Source organism: Vulpes vulpes, chromosome 5 (assembly GCF_048418805.1).
Source record: "Vulpes vulpes isolate BD-2025 chromosome 5, VulVul3, whole genome shotgun sequence".
NCBI classification, from domain to species: domain Eukaryota; kingdom Metazoa; phylum Chordata; class Mammalia; order Carnivora; family Canidae; genus Vulpes; species Vulpes vulpes.
Window position 1 is genome coordinate 112,190,587 of NC_132784.1, and position 17,186 is coordinate 112,207,772.

General features: G+C 43.0%; 1 protein-coding gene across 3 annotated transcripts; it reads right to left on the bottom strand.

Moving 5' to 3' along the window:
- Window positions 1–2,860: 2,860 nt before the first annotated feature.
- On the bottom strand, window positions 2,861–13,900 carry DUSP12 (dual specificity phosphatase 12). 3 transcript variants are annotated; one of them, XM_072759656.1, is made up of 6 exons: window positions 13,544–13,900; window positions 11,586–11,699; window positions 11,386–11,504; window positions 10,715–10,811; window positions 9,794–9,980; window positions 2,861–5,324 (listed from the first exon to the last, which is right to left on the bottom strand). In XM_072759656.1, exons 1-6 carry the CDS (start codon window positions 13,882–13,884, stop codon window positions 5,283–5,285), a joined length of 900 nt encoding a protein of 299 aa, XP_072615757.1. In that variant the 5' UTR covers window positions 13,885–13,900; the 3' UTR covers window positions 2,861–5,282. The 3 variants fall into 3 exon arrangements, with proteins under 3 accessions (XP_072615757.1, XP_025847028.2, XP_072615758.1); XM_025991243.2 differs by lacking the exon at window positions 2,861–5,324 and adding an exon at window positions 6,216–6,618; XM_072759657.1 differs by lacking the exons at window positions 2,861–5,324; window positions 10,715–10,811 and adding an exon at window positions 6,216–6,618 and having other exon boundaries at window positions 9,794–9,876.
- Window positions 13,901–17,186: the final 3,286 nt, after the last annotated feature.

The window sequence follows — 17,186 nt, forward strand, 5'->3', positions numbered from 1 at the left end:
GTTTGAGCGCAGCGGCGAGCGTGTCGAATAGCCTGGGAACACGTGTCCCGCTAGGACCCGACGGAATCTTTCCCACGGTTACGGGAACCAACAAACGCCTCCCAGAATGCACCGGGCTCCCCGAGGCTGGAGTTTACGAGGGATTGCGCGAGCCGGCAGCGGGTGCGGACCGTCCGGGGCAGCCTCGCTCCCTTTAGCCCCAGATAACCAACCGGTTTTCGTGCACGCTGAAACACACCACACTTCCATTCTTACTCAACTGTAGATTCCAAACTTACCCAAAAAAACCCATCAAGAGTCTTCTATTTTGCATACGCCAGATAGATACCTTGGTCCTTTATTTGTTGTTGAAGTCACCGTGATTGAACTCCAGCCAGTTTTTATTTTGATTTTTGAACATTTTTTTTAAAGACTAAGTTATAAAAAATAATAATAAAAAATAAAGACATTTATTTGATGGGGAGTAGGGGGAGGGGGGTGGAGCACGAGCAGGGGAAGCGGGAGAGGGGGAGGGAGAAGCAGGCTCCTTGCTGAGCAGGGAGCCCAAAACGGGGCTCTATCCCAGGACCCCGGGGTCACGACCTGAGCCCGAGGCAGATGCTGCGACTGAGCCACCCTACCCAGGTGCCCCTAATTTTTTGAATTTTTATTTTTATCCGCAAAATGTAGATAGATAATTATGAGACAAGCATCTCTGTACCAATCACCAAAAATTAGCAAATATTAAAATTTTCCATTTGTGTTTCAGGTTTTTCATAATATGAGAAATTAAACATTACAGATAAAGCCCGAAGTCTGCTTTTCCCTCTGCTTCACTTCCCTCCCTCCACGTAGACTATTATGAATTTTATGGGAATCATTCAAGTCCACATTTATTTTTAGCTTTCTCATGTTTACGGGTTGTTGGGGTTTTTTTTAAGATTTTATTTATTCATGAGACACAGAGAGAGGCAGAGACACAGGCAGAGGGAGAAGCAGGCTCCATGCACCGGGAGCCCGACGTGGGATTCGATCCCAGGACCCAGGGATCACGACCTGAGCGGAAGGTCAGAGGCTCAACCACTGAGCCACCCAGGTGCCCCTCTCATGTTTAAATAAGTTAATACATATAGGTGTTGGGGTTTAACATTTATATAAACATGTCAAACTCATGTTCTCCAAATCACTTTTCTTATTCAACATTACTTTTTGATCATCTATATTCATGTTTTGACGGTCACATAGTATTTCCGAGAAAAATATATATATATATTTTTTATATATATATATTTATTCATTTCCCTACTAATGGACATCTGGGTCATTTCAAATATATACTGTTACATATATCCTTGTAGGAGTCTCTGTGCATATAAGGAAGAATGTCTTTAGTGGGGCATAGAGTAGGAATGTTAATATTTGCCAAATTATACCATTTTACATCCTTGCCAGCAGTGATGAGTTCTTTGCTCCACATTCTCACCAACACTAGATTTGGTCACTTTGACATTTTTTGCCCCTGTGAAGGGTGTGACTATAACTTATGTTCCCCTGACAATTAAAGAGATGGCGTATCATTTCGTGTTTATTAAATCTTACTTAGGCTTCTACAAATTGCCTACTCTTATAAAATTTGCTATTGCATTTCCTTTCAATGATATGTACATCTCTAGCTAGGCTACTCTATTCATTTAACAGGATAATATGTTCAAATACCTTCTCCCAAGTTGCACTTGTCTTTTGTTTATGGGGCATTTGTCTTTTTTTTTTTTTAAAACATTCTATGTATTTATTCATGAGAGACACAGGCAGAGACACAGGCAGAGGGAGAAGCAGGCTCCCTGCGGGGAGCCCAATGAGGAGACTCCATCTCCAACCCCAAGATCATGACCTGAGCCAAAGGCAGTAGCTTAACTACTGAGCCACTCAGGTGTCCCAGGGGCTTTTGTCTTTTAGGCTTTAATTTCAATGTAGTCAAATTTACCAATCTTCTGTTTATGATCTGTGCTATTTGTAACTTGCATAAGAAATCGTCCTCCTGAGATCATAGAAATTTTTTTAAGTTTTCCTTCCTAATTTTTTAGTTTTGCTTTTCACATTATTTGTCCCCCCCCCCCCCCCGCCCAATCTGGTTATTGCTGGGGTGTAGTAAAACTTGATTTTTATATAGCAACCTTGTACCCAAAAACCTCATTGAATTATGTGACTGTAGGGCAGCCTGGGTGGCTCAGCGGTTGAGCGCCGCCTTCAGCCCAGGGCATGATCCTGGAGACCTGGGATCGAGTTCCCTCGATGGAACCTGCATGGAACCTGCTTCTCCCTCTGCCTGTCTCTCTGCCTCTCTCTCTCTGTCTCTCATGAATAAGTAAATAAGATCTTTAAAAACAAAAATTATGTGACTGTAATATTTTGCCTGTAAATTCTCTAGGATTTTCTACATAGAAAACTTGTCTACATTTTAAATTTTTAACATTGTATACTTTTTAAAATTAACCTTTAATGTGGAAAATTTCAAACACAAAAGACAAGCTCATCAATCTTTTGTTCTTAGCACCCAACCTCAGCAATTTGCCATTCTTGTTTTAGCTACCCTCTCTCCCCACAACACTTTTATTTTTTGTTTTGTTTTATCCCCTGGAGTGTTGTTTTTAATTTTTAAGATTTTACTTATTTATTTATTTAGCATAAGCAGGGGGAGGAGTAGAGGGAGAGGGAGAGAGAATCTCAGACTCTGCACCCAGCATGGAACCTGATGCAGGGCTTGATCCCATGACCCTCAGAGATCATGACCTGAGCTGAAATCAAAACTTGAACACTTAAACCGAGTCACCCAGGTGCCCCATCCCCTGGAGTGTTTTAAAGCAAATCCCAGATATGTTACTTCATCTATATAAATACTTTAATATGTATTCTGACAAAGCTTTTTTCAAATTAAAAAAAAAATACAATATCATTATGATACCCACCAAAAATAATTCCGTAATATCATCTAATACCCATTCCACATTCAATTTTCTCTCGCCTTTCTATAGTTGATTTGCTCAAATCAGGATCAGGTTGCATTTGCTTCATGGGACAGCCCCTTCTTCCACTTGTCACTCCATGACATTTGTTAAAGAATCTGTCATTTGTCCTGCAAAATTTCCCACATTGTGATTCTGCTGTTTGTATCTTCATGGTGACTTGTTCCTGTAAACTGCCAGTTAAATGTAAACTTGATTAAATGGGTTTTGTTTCATTTATTTTTACAGGAATGCTTCTTAGGTACTTCCTTGTATCATACCAGGAGGCACATGATTTCTAAATATCCCACTTTTAGAGATGTCAAGAATTATGATTTTTTTTTCTAAGTCTTAAACTTTTTCCCCCTTATTTTATTGCAATAGCAAGGACCTCTAGTACCACACTGTAGGTGATGCACAAGTATACGTTTTTAACTTGTTCCCAACTTTAATATTAAAGTTTTTAAAAGTTTGACTATTGATTTTTTTCCTGTAGTTTTTTAATCCAAGGAAAATTTCATTTTTTATCAAGGAATTCGCTGTGGTTGGGGCACCAGAGTGGCTCAGTGGTTGAGCATCTGCCTTTGGCTCAGGGCATGATCCCTGGGTCCTGGGATCAAGTCCCACGTCGAGCTCCCTGCAGGGAGCCTGCTTCTCCCTTTGCCTATGTCTCTGCCTCTCTCTGGGTCTCTCATAAATAAATAACCTAAATAATAACTTAAAAAAGAAATCTGCTGTGGTTATAGTTTTTATACACACTCTGGTTATATACTCCTTCCTCATTACTATGCTTTAAAAAAAAATAAAATGTTGAATATTCTTAAACCTTTTATTCATTTGCTTTCAACTTATACCCTTGGAAGAGAAACAATATTAAGTTTTGTCTAGAGACATAAAGGAGGCCCTTGCCTAGATCCACACTTCAGAGGATGCTACTCTGACAGGGTCTTTCCCTAGATCCACACTTCAGAGGACTCTGGCAGTGTCTCTGGCAGAATCCATGGTGCCAAGGTGATATGCCCAACCAGAAAATGCCTCCTTCTAGACATGCTTCTCCTGCCCAAATAGCTCCATGCCTGCTTCTAAAGCTTGCTCAGGCCTCTGACTTCCTAAAGGTGAACTGTGCCAATGCTGTATGCCAGGAGTGTAGACTAAGCTTAGAAATACGAGGTGGGGAGTTCACATATTCATATGGACTAAGCATATGAACAACCCAGGGCTGGGGAAAGGGGCCAACTCTTCCCTGCATTGCCATGTTGTCATGAAAATCCATAAAGAGAATTTTAAACTCAAACCTTGCCTTCCAGGTCTTTATGAAGGTATATTTGTCAAGCTAAAAGAATAACACTTTTTTTTTTAATAGTTTGGTAGCCTGATTTGTAACTTTCAGATACTAAGAAAAATACTGTGTGGGCTTCAATTTGCATCCATCAGAATTCTGCAAATGTTGCTGGGTATCTGACCAGGAAATTTAAAAACTGTTTAAAAATTGCATTTCAGGGCAGCCCTGGTGGCTCAGTGGTTTGGCGCCGCCTTCAGTCCAGGGTGTGATCCTGGAAACCTGGGATCAAGTCCCACATCGGGCTCCCTGCATGGAGCCCGCTTCTCCCTCTGTCTGTGTCTCTGCCTCTCTCATTCTCTGCGTCTCTCATGAATGAATGAAGGAAATCTTAAAAAAGAAAAAAAATTATAGAAGAAAAATTGCATTTCATCAGTACTATTCTATTTTACAATCTAACATTTTCAGTATGACATCTATATCATCTTAAACAGTGAACTCAAACATTAGATTAAAAGTTCAGATTTTGGAATAAACCAAATCTTGATTCTAATCTAGGTTCAACCATTTGGTAGCAATATAACTTTGATGGGGTGACTTAATCGTTTTGAGCCTCAATTTCACCTGTAAAATGGGAATCGGATCGATTTCATAGGTTTGTTGGGAGGATTAAATTAAATACACATTAAATGTTTAGCATAGGGACTAGCACATGGAAAATCCTCAATAAATTGCAGCCATTTTAAAGAACAGTGTTGAATGCTAAGCTAGGCACTGCATTAGGTTCTATACCTGCACTGTATCACAAAAATCCCCACAACCACCCATATTGGATACTATCATTATCTCCATTTGATACAAGGAATAAAGGATTATGCAAATGGCTTTTAAAACAACTTCATCAGGAGAGCACAACAGCAGAACATATATTAATCCCATTTCATGGAGAAAACGGACTTTCAGCTTTCAAAAGGCCTTCCAGGAAGCTGGAGACAGGCAGAACCAGAATGATCAGAGCCTGCTTAAGATTCTCTCTCCCTTTCCCAAGTGTGCAAGCGCTCTCTCTGTAAAAAGATTAAATTTTAAAAAATAATAAAATTAAACTAGGTATTTTTTTAAAAAGGTTCATTTTCACTTTTTCCCATTTAAAACTGCTCCCATTTTGGTGTTTATATACATATATATAGACATACACATGAATATGCAAAATGTCTTAATATGTACTAGATTTCTCTTTATTAGCTAATTCTGATTTCATGTAAATGTTCAAATGTCTAATTAGGTCCATTCCAATTATTAGTAACGAGTAAAACAATTCCAGTTTCCAGAAATCCTGTCAAAAAGCTAATCTGGACATAGTACCTTTTCCAATACTTAAACCTATCAGGCTAACATTAACACATTTCTTTAAGTAGATTACTTCAAAAGCCATCTTAAACACACTTTTCTTTTTCTTTTTTTCTTAATATTTATTTATTTATTCAGGAGAAACACAGAGAGAGAGAGGCAGAGACACAGGCAGAGGAAGAAGCAGGCTCCATGCAGGGAGCCCAATGTGGGACTCCATCCTGGGTCTCCAGGATCAGGCTCTGGGCTGAAGGCGGTGCTAAAGCCACCCGGGATGCCTGAAAACAAACTTTTCTATAAATTTAGATAAATGGGATTCCTAAACATTAATAGGAAAAGCATATTTTAGTCAATGTTTTACTAATGGCCTTTCCTTCTACATTTCCAAGGAAAATCCAGACATATGTAGATTTGCTAGCATCCCTTAAAAGATAAAAAATTTCAAAATATGTCCAAACAGATCTGCTTTACATTTATAGAAATAAAAGAAAATCTTTTTAAACATGATAATTCCCAATTTTTATATAGAATTTTGTCTATCCAGACCTTAATATCACATAACATTCCAAAAATCAGAACTCTTGAAAATATATGAAACAAAGAAAGAATATGGGTCATAGAAAATTTTAATATCAAATAAAATATAATTTACATGATTAGAATTCTTGGTTTCCATAAAAGTATTCTACTTAAATAGTGTAAGAGATTAACAGATAACAAAGCAGTTTCCATGTCACATCAAATGAAATATTGACTGCCTATAAACTAGACAAACTGCCAGTAATGACAATAAGCAATGGAAGCAAGTATCAGCAAGTTGCATTCCAAGCTATCAAAAATGTCACAAGTTCATATTTTTCTTGTTTGTGATCCCAAAACTGGCAGCATCTTCATTTCATCCACTCTATTCTTATGTATTTGGAAAGCAGGTGTTATCCACCGTCCACATGAGCACTGTTCACCATACCAATTGAAAGAACCCAACTTGGCATTGCATTTGGGGCAAAGAAGCTGAAATAAAACAATTGTGTTATTTCATTCACTCACTTTTATATAAAACAAATAATTATCACTGGCAATATAGGCTATAAAAATAGGTAAGGCACAGTTGGTTAAGCATCTGACTCTTGATTTAGGCTCTGGTCATGATCTCAGGGTCAAGAGATTGAGCCCCGCCTGGGATTCCCTATTCAGCTCCCTACTCAGTGATGAGTCTGCATCTTGCCTCCCTCTGCCCCTCCCCCTCCTCTTCCTCTTTCCCTCTCTAAAAAAATAAAAAGAAACAAAACCAAACAACAACCAGGCAAGACACGGCTCCTACCTTCAAGGAGTTTATGATCACAAGATAAAATGAAATGGCAATTTACCATAATGATGCGGGACTATGATAATTGTCTAAGAAGCATGTTGTATCCTGGGAGTTTGGAGAAGGACTAGATTAATCCCAGCATGTAGGGAGAAAGGTAAAGTTTGAGATACATGAAACATAAGATTTCAGGATGTAGCATGTGTTGCCTTTTACATCAGTCTGCAGTTTAAATATTTCAAACTCCATCTTCATGGCTAAAGAGTAGGAAAGCGTGTTAGGAGTCTCATGTCAATGTCAATACTGATACTGACCATGTGTAAGTTAGGCCTCAGATTCCTGGCTATTTGAAAACAAACAGGGGAACCTGGATGGCTCAGTTAGTGAAGCAGGTGAAGCAGCTGCCTTCTCCTCAGGTCATGATCCCAGGGTCCTGGCATTGAGCCCTGGGTCCCGCTCCCTGCTCAGGAGAGACTGCCCCCCACCCCCCTGCTCATTCTCTCTCTCTAATAAATAAAATCTTAAAAAAAACAGATGCTCCTGTAAAATAGATTAAAAAAATACTGAACACATCGATTATAATTTATGCTATTATATTTGAAAGTATTTTTTTAAGTTTAGCTCATTATTTTGTGCATGACATGAAACAGGGATTTCCTCTTTTAAGAGATATATATATATCTTATATATAAAAATATATTTTTCTTTCTTTCCTTTGACAGAGAGCGCGCGAGAGCACGCACAGAAGCAGGGAGAGCAACAGGCAAAAGGAGAGGGAGAAACAGGCTCCTCCTGGAACAAGGAGCCCGATGTGGGGCTCAATCCCAGCGCCCTGGAATCATGACCTAAGCCAAAGGCAGATGCCTAACCAACTGAGCCACCCAGGGGCCCCAGGGATTTTTATTTTAATCTTAAGTAATTTAAACTTCTGGACATAAAACTCAGAAACCAAGTTTGATTACAGAAGTATCTTAAATTTTAATATGACGAAATATACCACAAAGCTCAGATAAGCAAAAGATTGGAGAAAATATCTGTAATATATTAGAGGAATCATTAATATCTAGACTATATAGTTTCTATAAATCAATTAAAAAAACACAGCAAAATCCACAGAAAAATGGACCAAGGATGTAAAGAAAATTTACAGAAAAAGAAGCTATAAATAGCTGATAAGCATGTAACAATATTGGTCCTCAGTCTTAGTCATGGAAATCCAAATTATTATAACATTTTAAGATGAACATTTTTTATCATTTCCTATATTGACAAAACTTTACCAGCTTTATAATATCTATTATGTCAAGGGTATGGGAAAATGGGTATATGTATTCAATGTTAGTGAAAAGCCAATTTGTATAAGCATTTTTATTGTCAGGGTAGAAATTTTAGCAATATTTAAGATGTACATACTCCACTGCAGGGATTCCACTTTTAGGTCTATTGGAAAATTCAAATAAGCATACAGAGAAGTATGCACAAATGTGATGTAGAATCTTCCAAAAAATGCCTTTACCTTACGTGTTTTCCAGGTTAAATAAGAGCAGCAAGCCAAAAGCACAAGCCAAGAAAGAAAAGAAAGAAAGAGAAGGAAGAAAAAGAAAGAGAAAACAACAGGTCAAGTGGACTTCAAAATTAAGAACCAAAGAAAGAAAGAGAAGGAAGAAAAATAAAGAGAAAACAGGTCAAGTGGACTTCAAAATTAAGAACCTTACTGGCTGCAAACGATACCACCAAGAACGGGAAGTGACTACTAACGGATACAGCCTTTATTTGGGGAATGATGAAAATAATGATGTTGCAAAAATTCTATGAATATACTAAAAACCACAGAACTGTATACTTTAAATGGGTAAATTGTATAGTAAGTGAATTTTAGTTACCTCAATAAGCAGAATCCTTTGAAAACGTGTGTTTGAATAGAAGGTGCCTCTTTCTAAGCAAGACACTAACATAAACTAAGTTTCCTTACATATAAAATATGACTGTATCTATTCTACCTATTTTATAAAGTTATTGTATTCTTCAAGTAAAATATAGTGAATTTCACAAAATTTTCATTACACAAACTTTTATACAAACCATAAAAACCTTTACAATCATTAAGACTAATTATATTAGATTAAGAATATCTTTAAGTTAACGTTAAGTAAACCTAAAGGAGAAATGTGGCCATCCCAGGATGCTCATATGAGCTGCATTTTTTTTAAACGGTTTTTTAATTCATGAGAGAGAGAGACAGAGACAGAACAAGCAGGTGGAGAGGCAGAGGCAGAAGCAGACTCCCCATTGAGCAGGAAGCCTGACATGGGATTCAATCCCAGGACCTGGAGATCATGACCTGAGCCGAAGGCAGATCTTCAACCATCGGAGCCACCCAGGCACCCCATGAGTTGCATTCTTAAGAGTTAACAGGAAATGAAAATGAATCTCTTAGCAAACATACAGAACTGTAAGTCAGGGAAAAAGAGAATTGCATGGACCCAAAATTTAAAAAGAAAGGGAAGACAAGAAAGAAACTTTAAATATAATTTTAAAATCCTTGATTTGCCCTACTTGTTACCAAGTTTGAGTTTTGTTAAATATATTCGAATCAGCTTACATTAGTCTTCTACTTGAAAAAACATAAATAGCCTTAAAAGGAATTAACTTAGACCAACAGCTCTCAAGCAGAAGTGGTTCACTACTTTAGATAGGTTGTACATACCTAATTTATTTATTTATTTGACAGATTCTTATCTACACTAGAAAGATATAATCTCCATAAAGAAAGCAGTTATTATGGAGTGAAACACCAGTTAAAATATGGTTTAGAGTATAAGAAAGAAGAAAAAATAGAGATAATATAATGAAACTGCAGAAAATAAAATGTGTTCTTACCTGTCCATCCATCACACCCAACAAAGCAGATTCCATCCACTGCACAGGTTCAATGAAATATGATGTACATTGAGCCTGACTCCCTGTGGTGAGTGTGAAAGATGGTGTCACTCTCTTGTGGGCAAAGGCTATGGGACCACTTCCTTCATTATGATCCAAAATGCTAGAACTTCGAAATAAAGATCGCCTGCAACCCCCAAACAAAAACATTAATGACTTTCCAAAAGGATGAAAAAAATAGATGCAATGTGCAGTATTTCTTAGCAAAATAAATAGATTATGCTACTTTAATTTTCAATAACCTCTACAAGTAACCTGATTTACTTTCACTCTTAAAGAGTTTATATTTTTTTAAAGATTTATTTATTTATTTATGAATGATAGAGAGAGAGAGAGAGAGAGAGAGGCAGAGACACAGGAGGAGGGAGAAGCAAGCTCCATGCTGGGAGCCCGACGTGGGACTCGATCCCGGGACTCCAGGATCACACCCTGCGCCAAAGGCAGGTGCTAAACCGCTGAGCCACCCAGGGAGCCCCTGTTTATATTCTTTTTAAAAGCAGTTTTGGGGGCGCCTGGGTGGCTCAGCAGTTGAGCGTCTGCTTCTGGCTCATGGCATGATCCCAGAGTCCCAGGATTGAGTTCTACATCAGGCTTCCTGCCTGGAGCCTGCTTCTCCCTCTACCTGTGTCTCTGCCTCTCTCTGTGTCTTTCATAAATAAACAGTCTTTTAAACAATAAAAAAATAAAATCTTTAAAAATAATAAGAGAAAAATAAAATAATAAAATAAAAGCAATATTGAATTTAAAATTTCTATATTACTCAATTAACAAATTCTTCCTATAGATCTTAAGAAAATGAAACTTTCAGTACATTTCAGCTACTGAGACAGGATAAAATCCAGAGGATAGAAAATATTTTACCTGCACTTTCTACATTTGTAGAGAATGCCATCTTTTAATCCCTGTGAAATGGTGGTTGGGTCCACAGCAAAGAGTTCTTGAGGTAAGTTCTGTAATTCTACATGGAACAATTAAAATGTATCTATCTGTTGAGATCAACTTGGCATTTTCAGACAAAATTCGACTAATATGGGCAGCCCTGGTGGCGCAGCGGTTTAGCGCTGCCTGCAGCCCGGGGTGTGATCCTGGAGACCCTGGATGGAGTCCCATGTCAGGCTCTCTGCATGGTGCCTGTTTCTCCCTCTGCCTGTGTCTCTGCCTCCCCCTCTCTCTCTGTGTGTCTCTATGAATAAATAAAGTCTTTAAAAAAAAAAAATTCAACTAATGTCACATTGAGTCAAGAAGTGCTAACCTCAGAAATTAAAAAAAAAAAATCTCCAATGTTAAGGAATCAGGGTGAAGTCAGAGAGCATAGTGAAGAAGCCCTTGGGTTCTGAGCACAGACTGCCTGAGTTCGAATCCCTGCCCACCACTTACAAATCATGTGACCTTGAACAAGTTATTTTCAGAAGGAAATAACAGTACCTGTACCAAGGGATTACTGGAAAAGTGAGATAATGTACCTGAAGCTTTTAGTGTCAGACTAAAGGGCATCTAAAAGGACCCAATAAGTACTAGCAATTATTACTCACCTGGATACTTTTCTGTAACCTTCTGTAAACGATATTGCTTATAAATTGCACTAGAAGTATCTACTTCATATCCCATTGCTTGGTATAATTTCAGTTGCCACTCAAATCCCTCATTCATCCTATAAGGACAAACAAAGTTAAGTTTTCTTAAATGAATAAAATCACATCACAAAAACAGAATTATTTTTATAACAACTCACTTAGCCTCTGGTTTGATGGTCTGGAGACTTTCATAGGCCTTTTCAAAGGTAAGCTGGTCAGTCTTCATCATAAAAGCAGTCACTACAGCCACACTTCGACTAACTCCTGCATGACTGAAAAAGAAACCTTTAAAATAAAATAGCAGCAATTGAAAAAATAAAAAAGCCCCACTCCCTACCAATGGTGAAGCTCAGGTCCACCTCAAGTCTGCTTCTTCTACCCAAATAAAGACTTTGCCTCTGAAATACCACCAATATACAAAAGAAGTTTTCCTTTATTTCTCTAATTTCTCATTCTTTTTAAATATTGAACCATGTGGATGTATTCACCTTTTAAGACTTTGAGAGAGAGAGAGATAGCATGGGCATAAGCAGGGAGAGCAGCAGGCAGAGGGAGAGGGAGAAGCAGGCTCCATGCCGGGAGCCTGATGGTGGGCTCTATCCCAGGACCCCGGGAACACCACCTGAGCCAAAGGCAGATGCTCAACTGACCCAGCCACCCAGGCGCCCCTGTATTACCTTTTCAGAAATAACTACACTAATTCTAAAAACTTCTCTAATGGCTTTGAAAAAAAATCCAAGCTCCTGTGTTCTTGGCATTAAGGGTCCTGAAGATTTGGTCCCAGGCTTCTTTCCACTTCACTACTTCCTTAGGTCCTTTACATAAATATTTAGAACAAGTGCAGGCACGCAGTAAAAGCCCTGACTTCATAAACTAGTCACCGGCTCCAATCCAACCGCAGAGGGACTACTAAGAATTCCCAAACACATATGAAGATTCTCCTCTTGGCATTGCTACAACCTACTCCATCATTCCCCGCCCCCACCCCCCCTGCACGCTTAGGGCTCCTGTACCTCCTAACGGATTTCTCTCTCCCCATTTCTCATCATCAACCACCCTCTGGCCCAAACACACACAATCTGCTTTTCTGGTGAAGTTTGAATAACCTTGTCTTTGTTCATGTCTTAGTCCACGACTTGCGAGGCAGTCTGCATTACCATCATCTGGGGAGGTGTCTGGCTTCTCCTGAAGACCTCTGAATCTGTTTAGCTGCAGGGACTTTGCCGACTATCAGCCCCGCCGCCCCCCTTAAAAACAACTCCGGCGGGCAGCCCGGGTGGCTCCGCGGTCGAGCGTCTGCCTTCAGCCCAGGGCCTGATCCTGGAGTCCCGGGATCCAGTCCCGCACCCGGCTCCCTGCATGGAGCCTGCTTCTCCCTCTGCCTGTGTCTCTGCCTCTCTGTGTGTGTCTCTCTCTCTGTGTCTCTCACGAATAAATAAAATCTTAAAAAAAGGAAATTAAAAAAAAAAAAGCAACTCAGGCTTGGGGGACCGGCTGGGGGAGGAGGGGACAGGGGGGACTGGGACGAACCGGGGAGGAGGGGGGACGGGGGAGGGGGACCAGACGGGAGGAGGGGGAAGGGGGAGGAAGGGGACGGAGAGGATGGGGACGGGGGAGGATGGGGACGGGGGAGGAGGGGGAGGGGACGGGGGGGAATGGGACGCGGGAGTGGACGGGACGGGGGGACAGGACGAGGGGAGGACGGGGGGGGGACGGGGAACGGGGCGGGGAAACGGACGGGGGACGGGACGAGGGGGTACGGGGGGAGGGGGGAAGAGGGGGACGGGGCGGGGGAGGGGAGGATGGGGAGGGGGAGAAAGGGGACGACGGGGGGGAGGAGGGGGATGGGACGAGGGGTACGGGACGCGGGGGTGGACGGGACGGGAGACGGGACGAGTAGGGGGACGGGACCGGGGAAGGGGGGAGGAGGGGACGGGACGGGGGGAGGGGGGAAGAGGGGGACGGGACGGGGACGGGACGGGGACGGCGCGGGCCGCAGAATGAGCCAAGGGAAACGAGTCTGAGTCACGAAGGCAGGGCGCTCGCTCGCACGGCGGGCGCGGGCGGGAGAGGAGGTTCCGGAGCCCGGGCTGCCCCCCACCCCGCGGGCTCTCACCAGTGCACCAGCACGGCGCGGCCCTCGGCGCGGGCCCGGCCGATGAAGGCCGCGCAGCGGTCCAGGTGGCTGAGCAGGTCGGTCTCGGGCTCGTCCAGCGCGCGCACGAAGAGGCGCCGCAGACCCTCGGTCCCAGCCCCCGCCGTGAGGTCGGGCTCCTCCGAGTCCACCGCCAGCACGGCCGTGATGCCCGCCTCCCTCAGGAGGCCCGGCTCCGCCACGGCCGCCGCCCCGCCCAGGTACAGCCCGGGCCGCACCTCCAGCAGGTGCCCGGCGAGGCTGGCGCGGCCCCCACCGCGCTCCGGCCGCTCGCAGCCATGGCCGCCGCGCGCCCCCAACATGGCGGCGGCAGGGGGCGTGGCGGCCGCGGGCCTACCACCGAGTAGGCGGCGGGCTAGAACGGCCTCCCTCTGGGCGGAGCCGGCCTGCGGTGCGCACGGCACCCTCGGAGGACCCCGGCGACCGCGGGCGGGTGTCCCACCTGGGGGAGGGGCCGCTGCCGCGGAGGCCCAGCCTCGGCTCCCGCACGTTGGCGGTGGAGGATAAACTTCCCCACACACGGGGCTCCCCAGGCTTATAGTGTGGGGGCTTCGTGGAAAGGGACAGCAAGAGAAGCTGGACCCAGATTTGAAATGATGATCCCACCAGCTGAATCAGCAGCAGCATTCCATGCATTTGGGGTAAAACCGTTTTGTCAACATTTCTGAAGCCATTTGTTTGTATTTCTTCTATTTTTTTTCTCTCTTTGCCCACTTTTTTTCCACCGGTACATGAATCTCCCTCTTGTTGATGCATACTGTCCTCTATACTTTGAAGATAGTAATCCCATTTTATGTATGGCAGTAACCTCCAACCAAAGACCACCAGGAACCCGGTTCACTTCCTTATCATTTGCATACTCACCGAAGTAGCATTTTTAATTTCCTTCAAGCACTTTTCTTTTGCATTCCTTTGCATTTTCCAGTTTAGCTAACTGGTGCAAAAGGCCTAGTTTTCAGCCTGCCTTGGCTTTTGACATATCTCCCTTGCTAAATTTAGCCTTTCCTAGCTTCTGCTTTAGGATATGTGATGCCGAATCGGGCACTTCTAGCTTCTGCTTTAAAATGAGAGATGTGGGCAGCCCCAGTGGCTCAGCAGCTTAGCGCTGCCCTCAGCCCAGGGTGTGATCCTGGAGACTTGGCATCAAGTCCTACCTCCGGCTCCCTGCCTGGAGCCTGCTTCTCCCTCTGCCTGTGTCTCTGCTTTTTTTTCTCTCTTTCTGTGTGTGTCTCTCATGAATAAATAAATAAAATCTTTTTTAAAAAGTAAATAAAGTGAGAGATGTGTGGGTCTTCCTTTCACTTGAACATTTAGAGACCATTATAGGGTTATTAATTGGCCTGACTTCAATATTGTTGTGTCTCAGGGACTAGGGAGGCCCCAGAAGAGGGAGGGAGATCAGGGGAATGACTGGTCTGTGGAGCAGTCAGAACATATACAACATTTATTAAATTTGTCATCTTACGTGGGTGTGATTTGTGGCACCCCCAAATGGTTATAATAGTAACATCAAAGATCACTGACCGGGGGCACCAGAGTGGTTCAGTGGTTGAGCGTCTGCCTTTGGCTCAGGTCCTGATCCCCAGGTCCTGGGATCAAGTCCTGCATTGGGCTCCCTGCAGGGAGCCTGCTCCTCCCTCTGCCTGTGTTTCTACCTGTTTCTCATGAATAAATAAATAAAATCTTAAAAAAAAAAAATCACTGATCAGAGATCACCGTAACAAATGTAATAATAATAAAAATTTTGAAATGTCGCAAGAATTGCCAAAATGTGACAGAGACACGAAGTAAACAAATGCTCTTAGGAAAATAGTGCCAATACACTTGCTCAATGCAGGGTTGCCACAGACCTTCAATTTGTAAAAAGTGCAATACTTGTGCAGCACAATAACAAATCCTGTGTATGATTTGTGCTTTTATTATGTGATTTTGGACAGAGTCCAAGGAAGCAGGGCTTTACTCTAGATTGGATGCAGTCAGGAAGTGGTGGTGATTCTATGATTGGGTATCTCAGTGCATTTTCCCTGCAGGGAGAGAAGGCTACAGAAATGCTACAGGTGCAAATGTTCAAGAAGTTGCAATCCTGGTACTGGCACATAGACCAGACACATAGACCAATGGAACAGAATACAGTGCCCAGAATAGACCTCACATATATGCTCAAATGAGTTTAAACAAGGGTGCCAGTGGGAAAATGGGGAAAAATAGTCTCTTCAAGTGGTGCTGAGAAAACTGTACATGCACATGTAGAAGAATGAAGTGTGACCCTACCTTAAACAATATAATTAAGGACCTAAATTAATTTAAAACTGATTAAGGACCTAAACATAACACTGTAAATCCCGGGGTGCCTGGGTGGCTCAGTCAGTTGAGCATCCAATTCTTTTTTTTTTTTTTTTAAGATTTATTTATTCATTCATGAGAGACACAGACTGAGAGAGAGAGACAGGCAGAGGGAGAAGCAGGCTCCCTCACAGGGAGCCCCATGCAGAACTCCATCCCAGATTCAGGGATCATGACCCGAGCCAAAGACAGGTGCCCAAACACTAAGCCACCCAGGCATCCCTGAGCATGCAATTCTTGATTTCAGAGTCATGGGATCAAGCTTGGCACTGGACACCACTCTCAGCATGGAGTCTGCTTGTTGCTCTCCCTCTACCTGCACTCTCATAAATAGATAGATAGATAGATAGATAGATAGACAGATAAATCATTTTTTTTCTTTTACAAATGTGTTTATTTTCTTGTGTATTGATGTGGCTTCAGGCCCTGCTTAGGGGAAATCATTATGATGAAAGCCCAGGCTTACACTTCCTATTTGTAGAATCAAACCCACTGCTTGGCCTGTAGGACCATGACCAAGGGCACCCTAGACGCCATCAGGGAGGTGAATTCTCGGTGACAGGGCTTGGGAACGGGTTCCTAGGGACAGCAGTGCCCATGCTCCTTTGCACGCTCCTGGAATCTGACCCATTCTGGGAAAGCTGATGGCAGGGTCATTGCTATAAACAGCTCTGAGGTTGCCCCTTGAGGAGAGAGGTACCCAGCAACACCTAGCACTGAGGAAAGAGCTGGACTTGCCAAGCAGAAGTATTTACAAAATGGCAATGAGCTGTTCTGTTTCTCTTCTTTAATTAAAAAATAAAATTATCTTCAAAATTAAAGAGAAAATTGGGGCCAGGGTCCGTCCAGCTTTCTCGCCGTGTTGCCCCTTCCTGGTAGTGATGCCTGCCTGGCCACTGTGTGTGTGGAATTCGCTTCCTGTTGGGAGGAGAGGGTTGGGTGGGCACATGGCTCCCAAGCTTGCCAGGGGCTCGGGCAGGCTCAGAGCAGGCCCCTGGTATGGAGTGGTCCAGGAAGAGGGTGCTGACAGGCCCCAGAGTGCACAGGATCAGGGTTCAGGGGAGGTCGCGGTGGGGTAGGCAGAAGGGGGCAGGGGCGTGCAGCGCCAGAGCAGCTTCTCCTCCAGGAAGGCTCCATCTGCAGGCCCAGGCCCAGGAGCTGGGGTTCATGCCTGCTGCACCAGGTCAGGCCGCAGCCCGGATTAGGGGGAAGGCCTTGAGCTGGGTGGTGGCCGCCGTGACGTTCTGAGGCACGTCCTGGT

What these genes read in the sequence shown, in the direction of transcription:
- DUSP12 (XM_025991243.2), bottom strand. Translation starts at nt 13,884, where the DNA reads ATGTTGGGGGCGCGCGGCGGCCATGGCTGCGAGCGGCCGGAGCGCGGT. An exon ending in CGCGCCGTGCTGGTGCACTG is followed by an intron (nt 11,700 to 13,543) that starts GTGAGAGCCCGC and finishes TTTCTTTTTCAG; the next exon opens with TCATGCAGGAGTTAGTCGAA. An exon ending in TACAAATGTAGAAAGTGCAG is followed by an intron (nt 9,981 to 10,714) that starts GTAAAATATTTT and finishes TGGGGGTTGCAG; the next exon opens with GCGATCTTTATTTCGAAGTT.